Source organism: Perca fluviatilis, chromosome 15, assembly GCF_010015445.1.
Source record: "Perca fluviatilis chromosome 15, GENO_Pfluv_1.0, whole genome shotgun sequence".
Taxonomy (NCBI): domain Eukaryota; kingdom Metazoa; phylum Chordata; class Actinopteri; order Perciformes; family Percidae; genus Perca; species Perca fluviatilis.
In genome coordinates, this window is record NC_053126.1 from 21,700,200 (window position 1) to 21,726,202 (window position 26,003).

A 26,003-nucleotide genomic window follows, 5' to 3' on the forward strand; every position below is an offset into this window, starting at 1 on the left:
AACTATGATTCACCGCCTCCGCTTAATAAAATATGTGTCTAAAGATACTAGGTTACCCGAGGACATAAACGAAGACATTTGTCTTCGCTCTCCTATTGGCCGCCCTCCACCTACGACTTCTCAAAGTTTTCTCTAATTGGTCAGATTTCAACAAGGCTTTCCGGGCGGAAAAGAACTCGTGCTGTGATTGGATAATCCGTCTGTCTGGTTGTTGGATTTGTAAAACGGATACATCTGCGAGAATAGCTGTAGGGCGCCGTCCGGCATGTCTTCTTGTTTACGGTGAGGTCGGAATACTATTTTGCGGTCCAGCTAAACGTTTCTGGTAAGTGTGTTTACTGTGATGTAGCATTATTAACTATGCAAATAAACTACAAGATCAGGATATGTCTAGTTAGCCCGTAGAAAGCACTTGGACGGTAGGAGAAATGACAGCTCCTGGCTACGGCTATTCCCCGGTGCTGAAAGTGTATATTACACACTGTGTATATCGGCGTCAGCCAAGCCATGCAGTGTTGACGGACTATAAAGCTCTGCTCAGATGTGGCTAAAGTGTTTAATTCTCACTGTTTTTTTATGATAGTTTACATTACGATAAATAAAATACGATAATATTGACAAATGTTAACTTACGTTAGCTCCCATATACAAGTTTGAATATGAGAGTGTCCATTCCAGCATTTAGACCTCGCTCAGTTTTAATCGAACCCCTGCTTCCATTTGATTAAAAACATTCACTGAAATGCATTCCTATTTAATTGGCTATCTAGTTTATTTGCATCAGCTTGGTTAGCAAGGGTATTAATCTAGATGTATCCAACCTTTCGCTAACGAACTGTAAGTGCAAGTGGACTCCCGTTAATATGATGTGCCGACGACAAAGAGCTCAAATTTTTTTTTTTTTCACAAACCTTGAATATAAAGGGCATTCCTAGATTTATGTCACCGTTTCAATCCTAAATTCTGATTAAAACCAACATTTGCACAATAGCCAATAACCTCCACCACACTGGTACTATACATTTAATTAATTCCTTGTCATGCCACTAGAGATTACATATTGGTTGAGAAACAAGTGTTAAACATTTAACAAGGTATGTCAACGTTTATTTACTCCGTAAAAGACATTTATCTCAACCAGTTTGACTGTGCCAGTGTGTTAATCTAATATAGGTCAAATTCTCCATGAAAGATCTCATAAATACCTCTTGACTGTTGTACTACTCTTGTCCACTTGCTAAATATATTGTTAAATCTTAACATAGTCTAGTCTGTCTTTTTTCCTTCATGTTACATAACATTATATCACTATATTTTCTTAAAGTAGGGCTGTAACGATAACTGCATCACCGCAGTGACGTGACACTAGTGCTGCAACTAACGATTATTTTCATAGTCGATTAAGCTGTTGATTATTTTCTCGATTAGTTGTTTGGTCTATAAAATGTCAGAAAATGGTGAAAAATGTGGATTAGCGTTTCCCAAAAGCCCAAGATGACGTCCTCAAATGTCTTGTTTTGTCCACAACTCAAATATATTCAGTTTACTGTCACAGAGGAGAGAAGAAACTAGAAATTATTTATTGAAATCATCACCGTTATTCTTTTTTATTTTGGATAATTTTTTTGCTGGTGAAAGTTACAGGAGTGCATTTGTCGTGTCATATGAAATATAATGATCATTGTTTAGTTATCATAATTGACTGTCTTCTATCCTATGTTCACGGGATTCTGGAGAAAAAACGTTGCTCGTCATTTCAGCTTTGCACAAAGGGTAGTTATGGGCAGTCATAAACATATTGGGGATTTATTTTGTGTGTGTCGGGTTATTATTATTTCTAGGCTTTAGTACTTGATTGTACTTGCGGTTAACCGCCATACCACAGTGATACATCGCTGCTTCACTGCAGTGAGAAACAAAATCCATACCGTCACAACTCTAAATCAAATACTCGTTATAGTATTATAATCATAGACCTATAATATGCCAAAATTCCAGTTTCTTACCTGGGAGGATTTGATGGGTTTCTTTTTTTTATGTGTTAATAAACTGGATATCTTTGTGATGTTGACGGTTACTTGGACAAAACAAGACATCTGAAGAAGTCACCTTGGGCTTTAGAAAAGTGTGATGGCCATTTTCACTATTTTCTGATATTTTATATACTGAGAAAAATGAATAAGGGTTTAAATCGATGATGAAAAATGTTCAATTGGGAAATATAGGAAAATATTAAAAGATCTTACTATTCTTCATTTCAGAATAAACCATCATCCCATCCCAGAGATCAAAGAAGTAAGTGAAGCTTCCTTTTTAAGACCTATTTTGAAGTGCTTTCATACTGATATGATACCCCGCATGTTTGTTTGTTTTTCGGTTGTTGTTATTTACAGAGAAGGACAGACGAGGAGAGAACGAGAAAGCAAGGGGATGTTGACTTATCCCTCTGACTTGCTCCCTCAGATAGTTTGTCCAATGGATGAAGATGCTATTCCCTCAAACAGTTTCTGTAGTGCACCTCCCCACCGTGAACCTCCACCACCTTTCCTCCCCCTTTCCTCCATCACTCCCAGGTATAGTTGTCCCGGCACCTTTTGCTTTCTTTTGCTGTAAGTGTATTTTCCCCTTCTTGCTTTTTGACACGTTTTTTTCCCTTTATGGACTGATTGATTTAGGACTTACAGACAGTGGGAGTACGTGCTATGGAAATGTTGCCAATATCTGATGTTTCGATCATTTTCATCAGTGCTGATATTAGGCAAATGTATTTTCTCCATTGGAATATTTCTGGTATAAAACTGTTATGCATTGTGCAGATTAAGATGTGGTCTCAGCATCTGATTACAAAGGACTACGTTTTCACAAGTGTTTTCAGTTACCAGTGGAGATGAGCAGCACAAGCTATTTCACCAGAAATGCAGAAAGCCTTTAATATTTATTTTGAAATAACGTGGTCAAGCAGCAGGTGGATGTTTGAAAGCTTGGATATGTAGATATTGACAGTCCCACCTCAGCTGAAGAAAAATGATCGTAAATGTTTAAGTGCATCTGTTCCCTGCAATTGGCACCAAACGTGTGTAAGAAATGCTCAAAGTTTATCATCAGTTCACAGTTGGCTGGAAATTATCACATTTAAGCAGATTATCAAAAGTATTATATTTATGCTTGATATGTTGCACTAAAATGTGTAATAAGTTAAGTATTGGTTCCAGTAAGGATGATGTATTTTTAGGCAATTTTGTTTCTGATACTTACACAGATTAGGGCTATCCCGAGCTGATTAAAGGCATTGGTATCAGCTAAAATAAAGCTAATAATATCTAATCCTTTCCTGGCTGTTGTTTAGTTTGTGAGGTAGAAGAAGCATCACTTTGTAATTGCAAAAGTGTTTTTGTAGTCCCAAGAACTCCAACAGAGTGATACATCCTCTCTCTAGCTAATCGCTTCACGTCAATTTCAGGATTTGCATTCTCCCGGTTAAACTTTTATCCATATCATAACAATAATTTAAGCTCCTCAACTTTATAGTTTTGAATCATGACCTTTAGTATTTGGATAAATTAGCTCATGAAGAATAAGGTCTGCCAAATTTAGAAGACTATACCTGTTATTTGAATCTGTATCAGCAGATACCCATTTAACCCTTGTGTTGACTTAGGGTCAAATTGACCCGTTTTCAATTTTTGTTTTATATCAGAAAATATGGGATGTAGAAATAAGCCCTGAAAATGTGTAGAAGAAAAATTTAAGAATTTAACACGTTGGAAAAAGCAAAAACAAAGGCGTCGAAAAAATAAGTGTTTTTTTCAAGGTTGACGGGAAGACAACACAAGGGTTAAAGGATTGGGACATCCCTGATACAGATGCATTGTGCTGTTTTGTTTCTAAATGTAACAAATGTGCATATTAACTTGATTTTTTTATATATATTTTTAAACATTCACAGCTGTGCCAATGATGGAATATCTGGACACAGAAAGAGTGGCCACATTCAAGAGATCAGCGCACAAACTCCTAAAAAGCAGAGGAATACAGACAACGGAGTGGCTCACAAACCATCCACAAGAAATCTGTCCCTCACAAAGAGACAAGGGGAGAGTGCGAACATGGTAGGAGTTTACCTCAAAAAATCTTGTTCAGATATACTTATTCAATAATCAAACAAGTCACTGCTCATGCATCTCTCTGATTTGTAGGTACAAGTGTCACAGGCCAACCTGTCAACAGTTGAAGGCACACGTGTACATGAGAAACAAAAGGTCAGTTACATCTTTTCTTGCTCTAGGTGTTCTTGCACTCAACCCTCTCTGTGTCTCTGTTGGTCTCTCAATCTGTGTCTTACAGTCTGCCTGCGTGCCAATGATGGTACTTTTCATGTAAAAAAGCTTTTGTTGTGTCTAATCTGTTTGTGCGGTGGCTGTGCTGTACAACTGTGTATGTCAACATTGGAGACCTGTGCAGTGAACGGAGTGTGAGGGTTAATTGAGTGTTTTAATCCTCCTTCACGGTCTGCTGCATCTGATGCCGACAAGCAATCAAGTGTCTTAATGTGACCCACTAACATAAACACAATAGAATGCCATGTATCGTCATTGTCTTCTCTTTCTCTTGTTGTGCAGAACTGTAGAGGTAAATCAGTACCAGTGTTTTAGAATCAGCACAATGACTGAATAGGTAATCAAGTAAAGTGGCTGTTAGGAGTACCAAAAATCAACCTTTTTTCAAATCTTAAATTAGTGCAGTAAAATTCCAATTCTTTGTTATAAATGTATTCGCAAAGTGCTTTTGATCAATTTGGTTTTCTTGTTGGTTGTATGAGCAGCACTGCTTAGTTTTTTTTTTATAACAACTGTTTACGTATTTATTTTGCAGGACGGATTTGATATTAGTTTTGCAGCGGAGCGCCAATATAAGTAAGTGTTATAGCAAATTCTTCTCAGCTTGTGTATGGCTGATAATCATTCAGTTGGAAGTGTTTACTTACTTACATTTGTATTTATCTGGTTAAACTGCTCACAAACATTCTTTTTAGGAATGTGCACATTTGAATTATATTATTCTAGAAGGATAAAAGATTTAAAAAAAACAGTTATACGGTGTATATGAATCCGTTTGAAGAACAGTTATGTCTGTGAGGAACCGTGGCCAGAGTCTGTGATGCAGGCATGGTTCAAGTAGCTTTCCATATGACCTACAATACCAGGCCACTGGAAAAGGGGAATAGATGTTTGCAAGTTTTTATTAAGAGACAACTAGTGAGTGGTAGAACACCAGATACAAGATCTGATGCTTTCACAAAAAACAATCCTATGTAGGTGTTTTTATTTTATTTTCCTTGTGATTTGTGTTTTTAAAGTCTGATTTTCCTTTTCTGTTGTTCTTACAGTGAAAAGGACCAGAAAAGCCCACGGAAGAAACCAAATGGCTCTGCTGCAGAAAATGTAGTTGAGAAGTTTGCTGATGATACCACACAGAATCATGACACCACTAAATCTGACATGGATAAATGCGGCGAATTTGCTGTTGGACACAATGCATCTGCCCCAAAGGGATGGGTGATCGGCCCCTTGTTTCAGTCATTCAAGTCGAAGATGGCCAGTTTCACGGAGATAGTCATGACTCCTGTTAAACTCTTCAGAGCTTATAGTCCTCCACCATCCTTTGACCATCCAGACAACCTGGATGAGTGTGAGCTACAGGCCGATGGAACATTTGATGTTGAACACTCAGAGCCAAGTGATATGTTTCATCCAGAAGCACAAAGTGAGAATGCGAGTCGGGACGCTGAAGCTAATCAGCAGAGGCTCAGTAAAGTAGAAGGTGCAAGAAACGCAAAAACTGTTGCTCTTAAATATTCAAAAAAACTATCCTTTGAGGTGGAGTTGCCAACGCACAGCTCTGAACATGCAGGGGAATGTGAAATGACTCGGAAGGAAAAAAACTCTCCTGATTCTGTGCATTTGCAACACAGTCCCTTACCCTGCATTGATTCTGAGGAAGTTTTAGAATCTGTTGGGTCTGTTATTAGTTCCTCCATACTGTTACAGCCCTCTGTCAGTGTAAGTGCCTCACATGAAACCAAGTTAAAGATGTCCTGTGCTAAGGAGGACCAGAACGGCAAACTGATTGTCCGGCTGAAACCACTGCCTAGGAAACGTTCAGGAACTAGATCTAGAGTAAGGAAAATTACCTCTAAGACTTTAACATCTGAAGTCAAAAAGGAAGAGTCTGAGGTTAATGATGGGCAGGTTTCTCACATGACTCCAGTCAAATCAAACAAAGCAGACTCAAATGAGATTGACAAAATGCTGTCATTATCTTCCTCAGTCTGTCAGCCTGACACCGACGGTCCTCAGCCGGATGGTGAAGGTGATGGCAGGAAAATGGAAAGTCTGGTTCGCCAAAGCCACCAGAAAAACTTAAATGACAATGCTATTAGACGAACACTTGAGCCTACTTTAGACACTCAACCGCTGGAGTGTCAGCTAAATCCTTCAGCTGCCGGTCTTGGGAGAGCAAAGAGGGGTCTGAAACTGGACTGTCATTCCCAAGACTTTGTGAAGAGGAAGAGATTGACGGCAGATAAATGTACAAAGGATACAAAAACACAAGAGTTACTAAATGTGGCTTCAGAAAGTGGCATATTGAGACCACAAAGAAAGGAAGTTGTATCGACAAATACCATTGTAGATAAGGAAGAAACGCTGAAGCCTGCTCGAAAAAGACAGGCTGTTTCAACAGGAGCAAATAAGAAAGGAAAAGGTGGACAAGAAATGCTTGCTACGATAAATGAAACGGTGTTAAACGCACAGACCGAAAGTTCCACTGTTGTGATGTTGGTTTGCTCCCTGGATAAAAGCAGTGGTGTGTCAGAGAACAACCGAAAGGGCGGCAGCAGCAAGGTGAAGCAGCCCAGTGGTTCATGCAAAAGAATGAAGACCAGAACAGGTCTTGGTAAACCTGATGTACACATTGATGGATCAAACAGTGGGCATCTGGAAACCACCGTGCCAATTGCCTCTACAAAACAAGCTGACCAGGAACCGTTACCAGAAGTCCTTGTCCGTCCTGGCATAAAGAAGCTCCAGAGCACAAGCGAGTACGGGAATGTCAACACAAAACCACGAAAAAGGAAATCGCCAAACCTAGCGAGTTCAACTCCACAATCGAACAGCACTTTGGTTACTACCTCATCAGCACTATTAATGGAGCCATTTGAACTCTCGCTCGCAGATTTGAATACTTCCCAGCAAGTTCAAAAAGAGGATGGCTCGAAAAAGGAACTGAATCAGCCGTCAAAGAGACCCAAAAAGGGTTTCAGAAGAGCTGTTAAATCATCTGCGTCAGCTGGGAGTCAAGAGACAAATCAATCTTCCCATAACCTTCATTTGATAACCAAAGAAAACCAGCCTAAAGAAGGCAAAGGTACAAACTCAATGGACCGTGTGTATTTTGAAATGACACCTTTTGAAAGTAACCAGCAACCTGTTCCTTCACCCTCCCAACCTAATGTAGCCTGTTTTGTTCTATTGGATAATGATGTTAAGCATGCCCTCGATGGGAAAGAAAAAAGTTCTGCTTACGTGGCAGATGAGGTATTTTCCACTGACGCCAGTACCCAAATTAGTGTCTCTCAACTAAAGTCTAGTGTAAGAAGGGTTAACATTAAGCCAAGGAGATCAGATAACCAAAGGAGAAAATGCAGAATTTTGCATGGTAGGACACATAAAGGTGAAGAGGTGACAAACTCCATCACTATGGACGATGCAGACCTGGCTGCAGCAAGTTCACGCTCAGCAGGAAATGGCTTGTCAAGACGCCTGTTGCGCAGCTACTCTTGCCCAGAGATCCCCTGCTTTCGTCCCCATGACACGCTTTGGATTTCTTCTTTGCATTTACCCAATAACAGCAGGATTCACACACCACACCAGCACCAGTCTTCCCACAATCCTCCTGTCCATCATGCCCATAAATCCTTGGTGCGGGCTCGTCGACACACGGTCTCTAGTGTAGAAGTGGAGAGGGAGATCGCCCCTCTCTGCCTTCGTAAGGAGGTGTATCCATCCAGAAGATCTCTCCCGTATGACAGAGCCACACAACACCTGTCTCCTAGTCTTGCACTTTCTCCCAGCGCTTCCCTCTCAGCTCTTGCATCCTGTTTCCTCTCAAGCCCCCTGGCTTTCCTTTCTAAGAAAGTTGACAGCAGAGGAGCTGCTGCCAGCCCCAGCACTTTCACTCATGTTTCCTCTCCCAGCTCCTCTTCCTCCATATACCCTCCAATATTCCTCCAAAGAACTGACTCCTGTAATGCAGCGTTGGACTATAGCATTAGGTAACACGCTTTGTGATATATGTGTATATATATGTATATATATATATATATGTATGTATGTATGTATGTATGTATGTGTGTGTGTGTGTGTGTGTGTGTGTGTGTGTGTGTGTGTGTGTGTGTGTGTGTGTGTGTGTGTGTGTGTGTGTGTGTGTGTGTGTTGTGGGGGGGTGTGTGTGTGTGTGTGTGTGTATATGTATGTATATATATATATATATGTATATGTATGTATGTATATGTGTATGTATATATATATATATATATATATATATATATGTGTGTATGTATATATATATATGTATATATATATATATATATATATACACATATATTATTATATATATACACACCTATATATTATGTATATATATATATATACACACATATATATATGTATGTATGTATGTATGTGTGTATGTGTATGTGTATATATGTATATGTGTGTGTATATATATATATATGTATATGTGTGTGTATATATGTATATGTATGTGTGTGTATATATATATGTATATGTGTGTGTATATATATGTATATATGTATATGTGTATATATATATATGTGTTATATATATATATATATATATATATATATATGTATATATATATATGTGTGTGTGTGTATATGTGTATATGTATATGTATGTGATGTTTTATTGTAGCTTTGTTTCTCAAATATTTTAGCCCTGTGCTGATATGAACTCTTGGCTTTTTTGCAGTGGGAGTCACTTGCAGTGTGAGATTGAGAGAAGACAACAGAGTGAAGAGGAGGATGATGGCGAGGACACAAGCTCATCCAGTCAGGAGTTTGAAGATGTAGGATTAAGAGAAGAAAAGGCTTTGTCTGATTCAGAAATCAAGGTATACATTATTGTACACAAGTGTAATGACATCTTGTACTAAAGGTGAATAACGCGGATGCAAAATTTTATATTGAATCCCTTTTACATTTTTAGACTTATACAAAAATCATAAGTTTCAGTTTGACTTTACACTGGCATTTGTCATTTGTTTATGACTTGTACGTCTCTTCCGTCTGGATTTACACTCGGTTGACAGTTTATAAGGTACTCCTGGCAGTGTTTCCTCTATGTTGATTGGCAAGTGGCGGTCCGCCACGGTTAGATTTCTCCCGCCACAGTATCAGAAAAAAGCCGTCTATCAGCAGTGATTGTTAGAGTCGCAGAATGGCGAGCTTCACAACGCGAGTGGGCACGTGTGACACTCAGAGAACAGGGAGAAAGAAAAAAGAGACAGGCTGTCCTCCGGTTGAGATGGCATGTGTGCATCCTTGAGAACTGTAAGTCGTATAGCCTAACTTATATTGTCAGTTCATTTAAGCCTGTATTAGTCTATAGTTCTCGCACGTTTTTAGTTTCACCTTCACCTGCTAGCTACATTGCACGTGGCTGTTGATTCAGTACAGCGCCCTTGATATCATATCATGGCATAGTAGGCTAAACCGTGAGTATTTCATACATTCATGTCCCGAAACATATTGGGGGAAATTCATTCAACATAATTCCAGCCAAATAACAATTAAAAGTAGGCTATGTTACTTGAACGTTTATAACCTAACCTAACTGGCACTGCCTCCGTTTTGGTGTCTGCTGCGGTGCGCAGCGCAGCTCGGACCGTGCGCCGCTTCCCTTTTTTTTTTTTTTTGTAGCATGTATCAAGTTATATGAACATGTAAACAGCCACCGGCCATCTAGGCTACGTGTAGACCTACTGCGCCTTTCACAGAGCGAGCGCCCGCTGCTTTTCTTCTGATTCAGAACAGAGTCCATCTACGCCGTAGCCTGCGTTACCGACTCTGGCTTTGCCTTCGGCCCATCGGTGATGCCCACTAGAGTCCGGATCGGGCCGAATTTTTCTGTCTGAGCCGGCCCGCGTCCGACAGAGCCGTGACCGAAGAAATTTGTGTCCGAGCCCGACACAGTTAAAATCTCTTTTTTTTTTCTCATACTAATGACACATGTAGGCTACGTTTGTTTGTGTGGAAAGCCCTTTTTTATTAAGCAACTGTAGGAAGGCATTCGGAAATGTCAACAGATGAACGCATCCGCACACACAGGGCAACAAAGCGCCCGGGGCGTGGGACTGGGGGGGGGGGGGCGTGGGTCCCGACAGATCTGACCCCACTGCTAAAAAAAAAATCCTAGAGGAAACACTGTCCTAGATAATACTAATGTAGTCCAACATGCCATGCAATAAATCATTCTTTCATAAAGAATTTTTATTATCCTTCCACAGCATCAATATCAATTAGGTTTGACTGTAGTGGTTATTGATCATAGATTAAGGAAAGGAATCATATCAGCAACATTTAAAATACCACTAAATATTTACCACTAAATGGTTAGCCTGAGGTCCGCACCTCGAGTTGGGACGTTCATGAAGACATTTTCCCTATGTTACTCTCTGTCATATATTTTACCTTCTTCAAAAGAGATATACTTTTATTCACAGATTGATGCAGATTTCTATCACGTTTTTATAATCTGTTTAAGCCTCGACCAGTCACATTGTCACAGCGCTTGCGGAATGACTTATTTCATTAATCCTCTTGTTCATCATCACAGGTGGTGCAAAAGCATGAGGAACGAGGGAAGGTGTCGTCTATTAGAATTCGGAAAACTTTACCCAAACCTCAGAACAACCTGACACCCATGGGCCTTCCCAAACCCGTCAGGTAAATACTCAAATACATGAGACTGGAAGTTCACTCTAGACCTCTGGAACGGTATGGGTGATATTTGAATCTCAATTCAAAGGTCCACATACTCAACTTTTGGTACTTTAAAGTGCATTTCACTGCCTTTATCAGCGAATGGAGCTGGCTCAGCAATTATGAGTGTTATTTCATTGGTGTTTAGCTGAAAGTATTCAAAAGTACTCATCAACTCTGCTTCAGACATTTTTCTTTTTTTTTTTTTTTGCAGCCAAGAGAGCTTTCAGCATATGCTTAACTAAGTTGCTCTAAATAATATGCTGCATTTGTTTATGCACTCACTGTATTTTTTGACTCATTGGTGACCTCAACAGATCAAAATGATGTCTCTTTTACCTTGACCTCCTACCACATTATCAAGATGAGCAATAGAAAAAGTAGTATTATTTATCTGGATTGTGAATAGTAACACCCAGCAAGTCAAAGGGAAATCTTAAACAACCTGGCTGGCTGATTACCAAACACTGGGTCAAATGCAAAGGTCTGTAAGGTCTTTATAGATGCAGCCTTTAAGTAAAAGAACTTCTGTTGTGATTATAAATATACAAGGTCATGTTTGATCATTTACAGCAAAGCCAAACACATGCAATACTGTTAAACAGTCATTCAAAAGTCACTCTGCCTTAAATTAGGTTATCGTTTGAAAGTAGAACAAATTCGGGTTACACTCTGCCCTGCCATTAAAAGTGAATTTGTGCCAGTATCGATACATGTCGGTTGTCTATTACTCTCTGATCAATATTCAGACTGATTGCAACACTGTTTTTTCCCCCTCATGTTACACCACAGGCTGAAAAAGAAGGAGTTTAGTTTGGAAGAAATTTACACCAATAAGAATTTCAGCAAACCCCCAGAAAGGTAAGGTCAACATTGCAATACTGATTATAAATGCATGTTAAATGATGCATATAAACACAAAAACACACAATAGGTATTTCCTGAAGGTTAACAAGTCAAATACAGTAAGACAGCTTCATTCCCGTTAGACTTTGGAACAATAAAACCAACTCTATATATGGCTCAATGCTGTGTTCCTGGACCTATGGAGTTGCAGAGTCAAATCTTTAACATACAGAGCCATTTGTTTCTTTAAAATAATGAGTCAGACATTTCATAAATCAGTGTTTTCTTTTTAAATAACTCAACATTCAAATGTTTTTTGCAATGTTATTGCTACCCAATAGAAGGGGCTTTTGGGTGAAGCCTTGCTTTAAACACGTTCTAGACAAGTCCAAGAGGAATTCTGTAGCCCACACTTGCAACCCTGTGATGCTGTAACGCTCATTACACACCACATAACAAAACTTTTGGATGGATGGAAAAATGGAGGCACATGCTCTGTCCCAATTCCATTCTACATATCTTTATAGTGTACTGTTTTTGCACTTAGTATACAGGATGTCAAAATACTTAACGGTTTTAAACTAATAGGAAAAAGTACAATGCTTGTGCAGTCGGTCATCAAACTTTGACTTAAAAAAGCCACTATCATTTGAACTTCACAAACAAAGTTATTTCTTGTCTTTTTATATTATATTGTAGGAGTGTTTTTAGGGGTGTCTCCGACTAAGAATTTTTATAGTCTAATCAGAATTGTTAAGTCCTGCCTATCGTCGAATCACGTGGGTGGTGGGGCCGCTGGGGATGACACGATGACCGTCGGTCACGGATCATGGAAAGTGAAACTTAAATCTGTCATGAGGCGGTTGGATTCACTCACTTTAAACAGATTTTTTTAAAAGCTTTCTTTTTCAGATTTTTATTTGCAGCAATATGTTATTTATATCATAATAAGCTGTATGTTAACTTATTGGGAGGAAACGGGTAGTTCTATGTAAAATCTGCAATCCGGAGAGTTGCAAGTAGCTGCAAGTTTCAACTTGTCTCGCCGCGAATCTTTGGTCTGGGATGGGCTTTACGCCTCTGCAAAGATTCGACTGAGAGACTGGCAGTCGAATCAGGCTCCTTTCGATCGGAGCATCAGCTATTCGGGGTCACCTCTAGAGTATTATGTACTTTTATTTTAGTGTGAACACACTACATACTCAAAACTGAGAATTATTATGCAACGTGGATTTGGGACACAACCACAGCTTCACCATCCTCAGACGGTTTGCTGCTAGGGAGGCAAAGTTTGACGCGAGGGTAGCACCAGAGGAAAGATCGTGGTGTTACTTAAATCAGCTGCATCTGTTGCTATTTAGGTTTCTATACTTAGATAATTATTTCTAGATAAAGACTCGTACTCCCTTAACTTTCTGAATTTGCTCATTGATAATAATTTGTTACTCTGGTTTCAGCCGGCTGGAGACCATATTCGAGGTGCCTCTCAATCGCCGGAATGGCTCAGAGTCCTGGTTTGGCCAGAGGCGTTTCAAACGATTTTTGGAGTTCCTAGATGCTGGCGAGGCCAGAAGACCAAAGAGGCCACTTGTTGGTGTTGGAAAGGCAGGTATTTCATCTTCCAGGACGAGACGAGGTGGCTTCCCTAAAGACGAGCCGTCCCTCAGCGTGCAGGATGTGGACTCACTTCTCTGTGCCAAGCTCGATCAGCTGAATTTGTGGTTGATACATGATCAGAAAGACAGTTGACAGATGCCTCAAGGCGATTGTTTGGCAGCCATTAAAAGAACACTGCAAGAGATCATTTCCAAGTAATGTATTTCCACTATATAATAATGAAGATTCACATGGGAGTTTTCCAGCTCTTATTATGTTGGCACAATCTGTGTATGATTGTTGTGCTGACAAGTTATTATTGAAGAATTACAGTCTGTAGAATTTGTAGCCTGGTGCTATGAAGAACAATACATCCTAGCACCAGAAGTGTATTGCTTCATAGAAGTTGGCCATAAACATAGTGGTTATTGTAAATGCATTCTACACAGTAAATCACTTTTTATGTCATTACTGCACTCAAACAGCTGCCGTCCATTTTTTTCCCCGGCTGCTTACCACCTGCGATAAGTGAAACTGTCTAGAAACAAAAGAACATCCTTGATTTACGCACTTGTAAAGTATCCTAACATTTACAGTTAATCTTCAGTTCTTGAAATCTCAGTCTTACCCAGAGAGTTACAAATCTGCACAACCTCCCTGGGTGAGTGACGATGCCATTTTGTTACAGTGACTGTTGTGCACTGTCACTATTGATTAAAGATAGCATTTTATTACATGAGTAGTCGTGACCTTGCAGCATTATTGTAAGTCAATCCATAAAGGCAGCTATTTTTTCTTAAATGCTGAATATAATCTAAACATGCCAGCAAGAGATTCGTATTCGCTGCAACCAATTTTACAACCAAGTTTCTGTCCATGAATGAATATGTACAGTCAAGTGTGTCTGCAAGCAGCACGTGTTAATCATTTTACTCAACTCAGTACTCTATTCAATTATTTGTGTTTATAAAGTTATGGCTTAAGTTTTTGTTAATATAAATATAACTTGGAAACAATACGGCACTCCAAAGAGCATTTCTAATCAAGACTGGAGGTGTCCAGATACCACTGGTGGTTGGCTTTTAATTACCTGTGGTTCTCTCTGAATTGTTTTGTGGTATATATATTTGTATTGCAAATGTAACTTCTTGATAAACTGCCTATGTATGTATTTTTCTTTTTGGCCACATTTTTATGAGGTTGCCTTAACTGTAAGATGTTCTGTTTTAAATAGGTGTTTTGTAGGCGTATTTGTAATCGTTGCCGGTTTCATGAGGCCTGTCAAGATCATTCAAACAACTCTGAGCACAAATGTTTTGTCATTTTATTATGAAATAGTTTCCTCTTTATATGTTTGTATAAAAGTACAACATATTGATACATTTGACATTAATAAAGTTAATACGGTAACAATGCAATAGTGCCAAAATACGTTGGCAACAAGAGCAGGATCTAGTTCTGAAGATGCATTGCCATGATCAGTCTTGCCATTTTTTTTTTTCCAGTAGAGACACAATCTTTGATGTTGATGTTGCTACTTTTTGGATTTACAGGTAATTTATTAGCTTTTGTAATATCTGAAGTATATACAGTATCTAAGAATGAGTATGTTAAATTGTAATGGCATTTAAGGTGCAACAATATTAAGGATTGGGTCATTACTGAGGAATGACAGTTCTAATCTTTAATATATAATGTATAGTGTCATGTCTCAAACTATAGTTAATGCTGGATTTTATATGGTTGTTTAGATTTTAAATGTTCATATATTGTTAAATAAATATTACAGCATATAAAAACATGTAGAAGTTGTAACGTTTTGGATACAGTTTTCTGGAGTGGTTGTACCTTGTGTAAAACTATTATAAATGCTTAAGTAGATAAGTGGAAGCAGGGACAGCAGTCATTTTATCAGCACAAGACTAAAGCAGTCTTTTTGTGTTTTGTGTAACAACCATATTCTTCACATCTTTATGGCTTTTAGTAGTTGATAAGCAGCTTTGTACTGTCCACGGTTTGTCTCCATAAACATCCAAAAGTCTCTCCTTTGGTTGTCTTCTGTGGAGGTTTATTAAAGTTGATCAGTCTTGCAGAGTTAAGAGATATGAGATCAGTGCCATCAGTATGGGAGTTAAAGCCAGAATGGCAACCCAAAAAACAATGGAGATGATTCCAAATTTCTTTGCCCGTTTTGAAAACGTTGCAGCTTTCTCTGGATCTGTCGTTGTCTCAGCCTGTTGATGTTAAGACAATATTTTAAATTGAAAAAGTAATACATGAATATACATAATGAACCTAATATCACTGATAAAGTGCAATAATGTAGTTTATAATTTAGTCTAGTGTTTTTATTTAAAAAACATAACTGTAAAATCAACCAGTGGTGACCTTTCCTCTATCACAAGTTTAGCTTTCACTTTTGATTTAGGTAACAAAATACTGAAATGGCCATGATATGTCCTTATTTGGTGTCATTACAGTATTTTATGTTTAATATGGTATGTGACCTACAGTACTGTATATATTTGCCAAAATGTCATTGACAGACAAAGAAATGTACAGTATGTTGTCCCACAGGGTGATGCTACTTCTTTGGGATTTGGAAGGAGTATTATAGAATAGCAGATGCAAAACAGTGAAAATTCATTGTATCTAACCCTGTTTTACACCTGGGGTCTCTGACACCACAAACTGAAATAATGTGATATTTTCTGTGGCAACTTCTGAAACATGTTATCAGTTTCAAATCATGTTCATTAGCAATTTCTAGAAAATCGAGAAGAGACATCAAGTATCAAGGTGATAAAACAATGTTAAAGTGTGTGTTTAGAGCTGTTAAAGGGGTAATTTAGCACCACAGAACAGCACAGAGCAACCAGCAGGAATGTGGAATTTGCAACTTTGACATTTTTGACTTACAGGTGACAAGAGCCAGACAATAAAATACCTTGACTGAATTTATCAGAGCCTTGATTCCGATGCAGGAGATCCCACAGATAATGCTGCAGATGGCAAGTTTCCTGTTGTTTTTGTCACCACAGCAGGAGGCAGCACCCTGTCTTGTTAATTGATTATTTTGTGCGTCGCCTGACCCTGGGATGGTATTCAGTGGGACATCTTCACCCATATTTATATGTGATGTAGACATTTCTGCAAAACATAAGAACATGTTAAAGAAAGCGTACTTTCATTATTACTAAAACCATCATTTTGAGTGATTAATGTGCAAATGAGGGCTGAAAAGCAAAGGACAATTTTAGGATTTGGCTAAGTGGCCTGCTTTATGGTTTTAACTTTGTTCACAATTGATAGAATTGTTTGTTTTTCAAGATAAAGGGACATTTATGGAACTGGTTTCACCCTTTGTGTAAGGTCAAGCCCTGCTTGGGTAAATGCTTAGTTAATTATATATGTGTGTACTTAAATGCCCATAGTCTTTAAAGAACACCTGTGTTTTTTTCTTTTCAGAATATTGCATAGACACAATTGGACAGATTCTCACTGACTACATGGATTGTACTTGATCTTTTCTGATGTATTTATGTTCCTGTTTACATTCTGAACATAAAAACCTGATTGCTGACTCCATGTCCCATGTCAGACTATCTATTGTTAAACCTGAAAAACACAGCCCTGCATGCCTTCTGCCAAAACACTTAAAAAACTACATAAAATGACAAAACTCCCACAGAGAGTGATGGATTTGTTAAGTGTATACATGTTTAAAATGTCCTTCGGTAATAGTATTACAATTGTACCCCTTCTTAAACCTGGCCTATACTGTATATTTTTGACTCATAATGATAAGTCAACATGGTCCAATGGTAATATCAGTTTTTTTTAAGGGTTAGAACTTAATCTCCTTGTGAAAAATGCTGTTACTTCCCTTGATGGACGGCCCAGGCAGTTCAAGCTGGTGCTTTGATTTATGCTAATACAGAGAAATGTGTTCCCAAGTTGCCCTTGTGACCTGTGTTTACCTTGTATTGTGAGTTTATACGGTTTGATGCGTTTACTATGAGCAGTTTGATCTACTTACCTGTTGCATAGGCAAGACAATCCCAGTTTAAAGTATTTAAAATAAATATGCCCTACAAGTCTAAACATGTTCTTCAACAAAAGTATGTTGAACAGTATGTTCTCCCTAGTGTGCATTGTAATTTCTCTGAACAGGGTATTTCCAACATTGAAACGGAAGTGCAGCTTGAATGGCGTAACATGGAACACAGACAGTGTCAAGAGATCCCTTTTAACTATACAATTGTTTGTTTTTTTTAAAGCTTGAAAAACTTGTACGATCACAAAATTTGAAACCTCCCGCTTGGCTTGTTATGGCGACATAAGATATGAAATGTAGTTTATCTAATCTCTGACTCGATCACAGAACGCCAGCATGCTCTGCGTGTTTGTCACTTTGGGAAAATGGATCAGCAGAGTGTTAGAAAGGGTAACAGTAGTTTCAACATGTAATGTTACACAGTTCTGTAAATCATTAGCAGTGAGAACCTTAATGTTTGTGTTCTGTGTGGATTACTAAATGTGAGTTAGAATTCAGAAGTTTCTGTTCTGTAAAACATAATCTTAAAGATGGTTCCCGAAGACAAAAAAGGAGTACATACAACTTGACCTGATATAATTTAAACACAATAAAACCTAATTTAAGGGTTATATTCCTACTTTATAGTACAAACCTGATCAAATTTAAAAGGCTCCTCAGTCTGAATACACTCCTTCAATGAAACAAGGAATCTCTTAGTTTGTCCAGTGTGTGGTTCAGAGTGACATTAAAGTCTTAATGAGATGGCAGGCAGGTGTATTGTGTTGTCCCCTCAACAAAATTCCACTCTTAAGGTGAGAGCTGCCACATGAAGCTTCTTCCTTTTACATATGAAGGTCCCAGTTAGGATCTCCACATGTGGTCATCCAAACACCACAGCTGACGTAGTGGAAGTCCAAAAGATACACAGCTCTGAGACTCGACCTCTCCCTGTGCCATATAAGTTGTTGAATGACGGGACTGAGAGCTTGGAGTGAAACTGTGTGAAACTTCCACGCCCAGTTACTGTGCAGCCTCTATTCTTCTTTTCTCCTCCCACACATACACTTGTCAAACCCTTTTTTGTTCACTTAGTTACACTAGTTTTCATATTCTGTTCCTTGGAATCGAGGTTAGGCTTCCTCTCTTTGATAATTACAGTTCTCTACACTGTACAGTGTCACAACCTTTCCCTCACTTCTTTCCCATACAGCATTCCAGAGAACTTTGGGAAAGGTGTGTCAGCACTTGTCTCGCCTTGGGGTGAAACAGCAACAGATTCCAATCTCCCACATTGTTTTCTAAATTATCTTAGAAGAATAAACAGATCTTGTGTTTTTATCTTCCATTCAACAGCTCATTAGCGTTTTGCTCAATCATTGCATCTTGTATTACTTTGAAACATACACTCTTCTCTTGGGTCTTGAGCGTCAAACAGGCCTCTTCTTGCTCTTCATAGGTTTCTTCAGTCCCCTGTCATGCCTCTGCTCTAGGACCAAGAGATAAGAAAATATTTACTCACTCTTGGCTTAGCAATTGATGACTACATGACTGCATTTTTTCAGGGCTGACGTCACCTATTGTACCATCTGCATCATGTAGTGGTTATTCATCATGTCAAGTGCATTCTTTTCTGTTTCAAGAAAGTAAAACAAAGGGAATTGATGCACAAAAGTACGAAATTATATTCAGAAAATGTGTTTTTTTAAACTGTGTATACATTACATATCTCAGTAAATTGGGATCTGTTCCTTTGGTTATGATAAATATTGTGTTGTGTGTCTAAATATGGTAACAAACTGGGCTTGTTTGACATCGGTAAATTGCTGCCACTGCTTTAAAGTAATAATAAAGTTTGATCATTCTCGGGGTAATGAGTGTTACCTTGTAACTGATGCGTGCTCCATAAAAGACTGGAGAGATTTTTAATCTAAATGCATTGGCCTAAACAAACAACAAGATCCTTGACTCATGCCAGCAATCATCTCTTTAATTTCCAATCTTCCAGCAGGAACAGAAACATCAACACCAGAAACATCACATACAAATTCAGGAGCAGTTTCTTCTCCGGGGCCATGCTCAAAAACTGTGACCCTCCATTCCCTCCTTATTACATCCCATTCCCCTTGCCTCTTCTGTATGAACAATACAGGCTCTAGGATGGCAATATCAGTTTGTTGGTCTTATGGTCAACCACTTTGGTCCAGACTGAAATAACTCAACAATTATTGACTGGATTGCCATGACATTTTATACAGAAATTCATGTTTCCCAGAGGATGAATCCTGTGGACTTTGGTGATCCCCTGACTTTTCCTATAGGGCCACCATGAGATTGACATTTTCTGGCTTTTAGTGAAATGTCTTGACAGCTGTTGGATTGGATTGATTGCTGTGAAATTGTAATCACTTTGGCGATCCCTTAAAATTCATATAGCACCACCATCAGGTCAATATTAAAACACAGGACATTTAAAACTGCAGGCAATTAAGGCAAAACAATGTTAATGTCCTGCTTTGCATGATGCTGCCTTACTCCGCTGAGCTCTTTATCCTGTTCAGCTGTTCATGTTTTGCTTTCTCCTGTTCTAATTTTACATGTTGTGTGTTTTATTGATGTTTTAAGGGCTTATTTAACAGTAGGCCAAGGGACAACAGTTGAAAATGAGCCTTTTGGCTAACACTGCCACATTTACAGTGATGTTGATCAGAGTTTTGATCAGTAAAAATAAAGACATATTTCAGTTTTTTCAGAATATGCCCAAAATACTTGAATAATGAATGACATCCCCATCAGCCTCAGCTGTACTTTGTCTGATAATTAGCAAGTGTTAGGCTAACACGCTAAACTAAGATGGTTATACCTGCCCAGTTTATTTCTGTTTATTTTTGTTGTAGTATTCTTTAATCTTTTTAATGTTTTAAAAAGATTTAATTTAATTATTTTTAATTTATTTAAATTTGATCCTATGTCTTCTGTTTTAATCAGGTGTTTCTTCTTTTCCCTTTCTTGTAGGCCTATGTGTATTTTGGTATTTTTATATAGTTATCGTTATATTTGAGCATTTTACACTGTTGTTTTGACTTGGCACCAGATTAGAAGTGCAAATGTGAGTTTGTTTTAATATAATACTTCTATAAATATCTGTAGTTTGGTAGGTGTAACCATTAAAGTTCATAGTTTCTTGTACAATAAACTTTTTTATCAGCGGTTGAAGAAGTACTCCGGTCTTTTACATTGTGTAGAAATACTCTATTACAAGTAAACGTACTGTTTGTTGATTTGTTGATGTCTTGATCGGAGTCCCGCCTTAAACTCAAACGACCAATGAGGAATCTCCAAACTGAAGGCGGAAATAAACACGGAAGCACTTCTAAAGAAAAACACGACAGGAGAGGACCTTATATATATGTCAATGGAGAGGACGACACGTAGGCGTAGGCTGTGCCCGTTTATGCTGTACTGAGACAAAATGGACCTTAATTAAATACATTCCAGCGGATTTCAGACTGCAGTATATTTCCGTTGGCTAGTGTAGTCAGCCCATGTGTGTTTTTCTCTCATAACAGCCGAAATGCATACAGATAGAAGTGTGGTTTTGGCCACAGAGAGATATGGCAATGCAGAGTCCTGGACGTATTTAGCAAAGGATAGAGTGATGGAGAGGAGAAGAGATGGGAGTGAAGGTGAATCAAGAGGAAACTCTATTATTGGAGTTTTTAAAGTAAGGATTTATAACGTTTCCATGTACATAACTGTTCAAAGGTTTAGAATCTCCTGCGACAAAAGCTTGATTGGGTACAGTCAGATGGCTGAGAGGACTACTCTATATGTTTGAATAGTCTTTCATGCTTTTAGGTTGTAGAAAGTCCTCTTTACAAATATGTTATTTTGTATCAAAGGTTTTGTTTCGTACAACGCTGTTCAGTGGTTGAACCAGACTGACAACTGAAAGGGCAGAAAGAGACAAAGATCCCTCTCAACAGTTGAATAATAGAATAAATCAGCAGTCCTTGGTAAAAGAAACTGGAAGCTTACCATCAAAATGTGTGTAGATTTAAATAGCTAGGAACAGGTTCCTGTTTAGGTGGCAAGCGCACAATAATGCAGCCTATAACAAGCTGGGCATGAAGCTTCAGCAAAGCTATTACTTCACAATAGAAATAGAAGGTTAGTCTATGGTCATTACTATTAGAATGTCAGCTGAACATACAATGAAGGAAAGACATCAATATAACAGATAATTACAAACTTTTGAACAGTACTGTAGCTGCATTGACTGCTCCACTCCCCCCTCAGATTCACATTTGAACCTTTTATTTCAGAGTGTCTTTCTGCCTCAAGGCTATCCAGAGAGCGTCAGTGATGATTACCTGCAGTACCAGTTTTGGGATACTGTGCAGGTACAGTAAAGGATGCACCAAAACTATTGAAATTATTACCATTACCATAAGATTAAATCTCTCTCTCTCTCTCTCTCTCTCAGGCTTTCTCCAGCTCTCTGTCAGGGACTCTGGCCACTCAGGCTTCTCTCAAAGGTGTCGGTGTTGGAAACCAAGAGGCAACAGTAGCTGCAGCCACAGTGACCTGGCTACTAAGAGGTGATCCCTTAAAATATACAATACATGTACTTTTGCATGGTAAGTACAACTTACAAGCAAACTTATGTTTCCCCTGCAGATGGAACTGGCATGTTGGGAAGAATCCTCTTCGCTTGGCAGAAAGGGTATGTTCATATGTTGGTCTTTTTTCAGTGCAGTACAAGTTTTGGGAGCTTAAATCCAGTGATCAGATGCTCTCCAGTTGTACTTTTTATTTGTGCTGCTCTTTCACTGATGTAAATTCCTCTTTATGATCTTGTCTTTGTTCCAGGAATAAACTGGACTCTGAGTCCAAAAAATGGAGGTATGCATGGTCACTAGACCACTAGTTTGAAAGTATGCAGTCAGTCTACTCATTATCATGGACCCATTTGAAGTTCTTTTCATTTCTTTCCAGACTTTTTGCTGATGTTCTCAATGACATTGCCATGTTCATGGAAATATCGGCTCCATACTTTCCTGCTTGCTTCACCCTGATTGTGTGTACTGCAGGGATATTCAAGGTAAAAATAAAACCTTTAAATAGCCTAAAGGGATACTTTGCAGATTTCTCTCCAGCTCTGTGTCATCTTTGTGTGGGCAGTGTGTGCAGATAAACAGTGTGTGGCTTCCCTCCGTGGCGCCAGAGCACGGAGCTCGGAGCAGACGAGGTCTGCTGATATCGGTCAGATGACGCCTTTCGCTCAGTGGACCTCTGTGATCATCATCTGGCAGATCTAGGCAGACCTCGGCTGCTTGGAGCTCCAGTGCATTGGCCCAACAGAGGGAAACCACTCACCGATCATCTGCACACACTGCCATGACAGAGAGCTGGATTTAAATCAACTATAATATCTCTTTAAAACTCAAGGTTCACTTAATTTACTTTTCCAAAAGATAAATAATTAACTAAGTAAGTGAACCTTGAGCTCAGACTTTTAATCAATAGTATACTCCATGCTCAACTTATCTCAGATTTATTTTTTATTTGTGATCTAATTATCAACACACTTTTTGGATTAGGGTTAATCTACTATACAATTATTATGTTTATTACAGTGCTTTTTGCTCACAAGTTACTGGGTAATTTTACAATTAAAAGCCCCTAAAAAATGTCTAATACAACAATCTGAGAAGACAAAATCATCACCCAAAGACATTTGCAACCCGTGACTAGGGGTCGCAAGTAGACCGTTCTTCATTTTAAGGGGTCAGAAACCACAGGCCTAATCTTTGTAGCCTGTTAATCAGACTGCATGGCTATTTCATTTAATTTCATTCATTCATTATTATTACTATTTAAATTGTTGGAAAAAAATCACAGATGATTATCAAAATATTCTGTTGTTGACCTATTAAACACTTAATCAACTTTAATTGTTATGGCTCCTAGGTATGTATTGATAAATATAGGCTGATTTATGTGTTTTGTGTTTTCCAGTCCCTTGTTGGAGTGGCAGGCGGTGCAACCAGAGCTGCTCTGACTGTTCATCAGGCTCGCAGAGACAACATGGCTGACATCTCTGCCAAAGATGGCAGTCAGGTACTTTTTTTATTTATTTTTTATTTTTTTAACCTATAACTTCGTCAGACTGTTTATCATGGAGAGAACCACTGTGAACAGTGTAATTACATGTGATGAATAACATTGTGCACAGTTGTGGTACAGAGGTTTATTTCCTGTACCCAAATCATGTGCTCTTCAATTTTAATTATACCAGAGAAAAGTAGTAAATTATTAACAGTAATTATAAATCAATATATACACAAGTATCTTTCTGTGGCCCATCACAGTATACATAAAGCAGTACAACAGACCTTGTTCACAGCAGACATTTTGACTTGTCATTGTAGGAAAAGCAACAGACGTTACTAATAATATTAATGATGGCCCAGTAAGCCATGACAGTGAGCCAGCATGCACAATACCAGGACCCTAAAACTGAAGCCTGTAAATGGAATTCAGCCATCATTGATTTTATTATTTAAAGATGTGCTTTTCTTACTGTCAAAAATGTCTTCATTTAAAAAAATAAATAAAAATGAAACAGCAGCTGTTTGCACTGCAAGTTTCTGAGTTTAAATTTAAAATAATACTTCTTTCATTTCTGATGGGGCTGTGGGCTGCAAAAGTGGAATTTTTCATTCTTGTAATAAAGTCTTTTATTCCCCACAGGAGACTTTAGTGAATCTGGCTGGACTGCTGGTCAGTTTGATACTCATTCCCCTCGTCACTGATAATCTAATGTAAGTATTGTTATATAGAACATATATAAGTTACCATACGAATCTTATACAGGGCTTATCTTGTTGAAGAGTCTGTCATGTCTTCTATGTCATCTACCCCCATTCTCCTCTCTATTTCTGCCCCTCAGACTGACTCTCAGCCTCTTTTTCCTCTTCACTGTCCTCCACCTCTTTGCCAACTACAAGGCTGTGCGCTCGGTTGTCATGGAAACCTTAAACGAGGCGCGGCTTTCGATCGTGCTGCAGCAGTACCTGAGTGACGGACGGATGCTGAGTCCACTGGAGGCCAATCAGAGGGAACCAGTTTTCTTGGGTAAGAATCAGGAATTTGCTGAAATTTTTTGACTATTTTATGTATCAATGTTAGCTGCGTTGAGACACAGTTTATGTTGATATTTGATATGTTAATTCTTCGTTTTTTTTCCCCCCAGAGTTTAGGAAAACTGTGCCAATCAAACTTGGAGTGCGGCTACAGGAAGTTGTACAAAGGTAATTTAATGTTTTGTTTATATGATGGAAAATTACACACAATAAAAGTTTAACACAGTTTAATATAATTTTGCTTATTATTTTGTAGCCCAGAGGAACTGAATTTGGCTTTGAAGGAAAACAACATGCCGTACCTATTGGGGGTACAAAATGGTATGTCATCTTTCATCTGCCTCCACAGAACAACAATGTGTTTAAGAGCCATATAACATACACTGTATGTTTTTTAACTCAGCTGTGTTTATCTCAGGCTGCGTATGTGTTTGTTTGGGACCAGAAGCATCAGTACATGATGAAATCAGAGCAATGTGCCAAGCTGTTTTGCTCAGCAGCATGTTGAGCCCTCCAACTTCCAGAGAACATCCTACACAACAACAGCAAAGTGAGCTTTTACCTCCACTCATTTCGTACTTTACATTAATAGAATTGCTTTCTCTCTATAACACGCTTTTATGTTTTTGAAGGGAACTGGGAAATGGTACACGAGACTCACAAGTTGTTGGACACAATTTTCAATCCATTTCTTAAAGGTGAGTACACACAAAGCTGTTTTTAACCTATAAAAAACAACTTTATTTTGTATATTTTTTTTACCCATAGAAAACGTAATTTTTTACTATTATCAATTCCAGGTGTGGAAGCTGCAGGATGGGACATAAAACGAACTCTACTGGACTGGGATGAGTGGAGGGTTGAGTGGAAGATAAAAAGCATCTGAGCTTTGAGACATCTTCAGCCATTTCACATTGTTTATATCAAATGTTAGACCATTATATTTTTTTTTAACTAACCCTTGTTTGATTTATTCAGTTTTTAAATCTCAGTGTGTTTGAAAAAAATATATTTGTACAGGAATATTTTGGTCAGTGAGCAAATGTTAATTGAAGTGACGTTTTCTTTTTGAATGTAAAAGACATTTCATTTACCTGTGTACACCACTGATGTATAATAACATGTACACGTCATAAAAATAAAGTATTACCAAAGAACTTCTAATATATCCGTAGACCGGCTTTGGTATTACTGAGTGCCCTTCTATCTTTTGTCCATACGGTGGCGTTTATGTGCAATTATTATGTCACGAAGAAGAAACAACATCCGTTGGTGTGGAAATAAAGGCTTGTGTCGCTAATTAACCAATAAATGC

At 38.4% G+C, this 26,003-nt stretch overlaps 2 protein-coding genes and 1 long non-coding RNA gene across 5 annotated transcripts; 2 read left to right on the top strand and 1 right to left on the bottom strand.

Moving 5' to 3' along the window:
- The first annotated feature begins 187 nt into the window (after positions 1 to 187).
- prr14 (proline rich 14) lies at positions 188 to 15,547 on the top strand. Of its 3 annotated transcripts, none has more exons than XM_039824643.1 (11): positions 188 to 325; positions 2,262 to 2,295; positions 2,394 to 2,573; positions 3,947 to 4,109; positions 4,197 to 4,259; positions 4,873 to 4,913; positions 5,387 to 8,332; positions 9,051 to 9,192; positions 10,917 to 11,026; positions 11,855 to 11,923; positions 13,366 to 15,547. In XM_039824643.1, exons 3-11 carry the CDS (start codon positions 2,431 to 2,433, stop codon positions 13,655 to 13,657), a joined length of 3,969 nt encoding a protein of 1,322 aa, XP_039680577.1. In that variant the 5' UTR covers positions 188 to 325; positions 2,262 to 2,295; positions 2,394 to 2,430; the 3' UTR covers positions 13,658 to 15,547. The 3 variants fall into 3 exon arrangements, with proteins under 3 accessions (XP_039680577.1, XP_039680579.1, XP_039680580.1); XM_039824645.1 differs by having other exon boundaries at positions 2,464 to 2,573; XM_039824646.1 differs by lacking the exon at positions 2,394 to 2,573.
- On the bottom strand, positions 14,815 to 18,530 carry LOC120574354. Its single transcript, XR_005641861.1, has 3 exons — positions 18,196 to 18,530; positions 16,452 to 16,654; positions 14,815 to 15,738 (listed from the first exon to the last, which is right to left on the bottom strand). It is a non-coding gene; the product is annotated as an uncharacterized LOC120574354 (long non-coding RNA).
- Positions 18,531 to 20,911: 2,381 nt separating this feature from the next.
- rusf1 (RUS family member 1) lies at positions 20,912 to 25,856 on the top strand. Its single transcript, XM_039825756.1, has 14 exons — positions 20,912 to 21,264; positions 21,866 to 21,943; positions 22,027 to 22,141; positions 22,221 to 22,266; positions 22,413 to 22,445; positions 22,539 to 22,644; positions 23,562 to 23,663; positions 24,297 to 24,367; positions 24,496 to 24,680; positions 24,799 to 24,856; positions 24,945 to 25,009; positions 25,107 to 25,238; positions 25,321 to 25,386; positions 25,489 to 25,856. The coding sequence occupies exons 1-14, from the start codon at positions 21,115 to 21,117 to the stop codon at positions 25,572 to 25,574; spliced, it is 1,293 nt and encodes a 430-aa protein (XP_039681690.1). The 5' UTR covers positions 20,912 to 21,114; the 3' UTR covers positions 25,575 to 25,856.
- Positions 25,857 to 26,003: the final 147 nt, after the last annotated feature.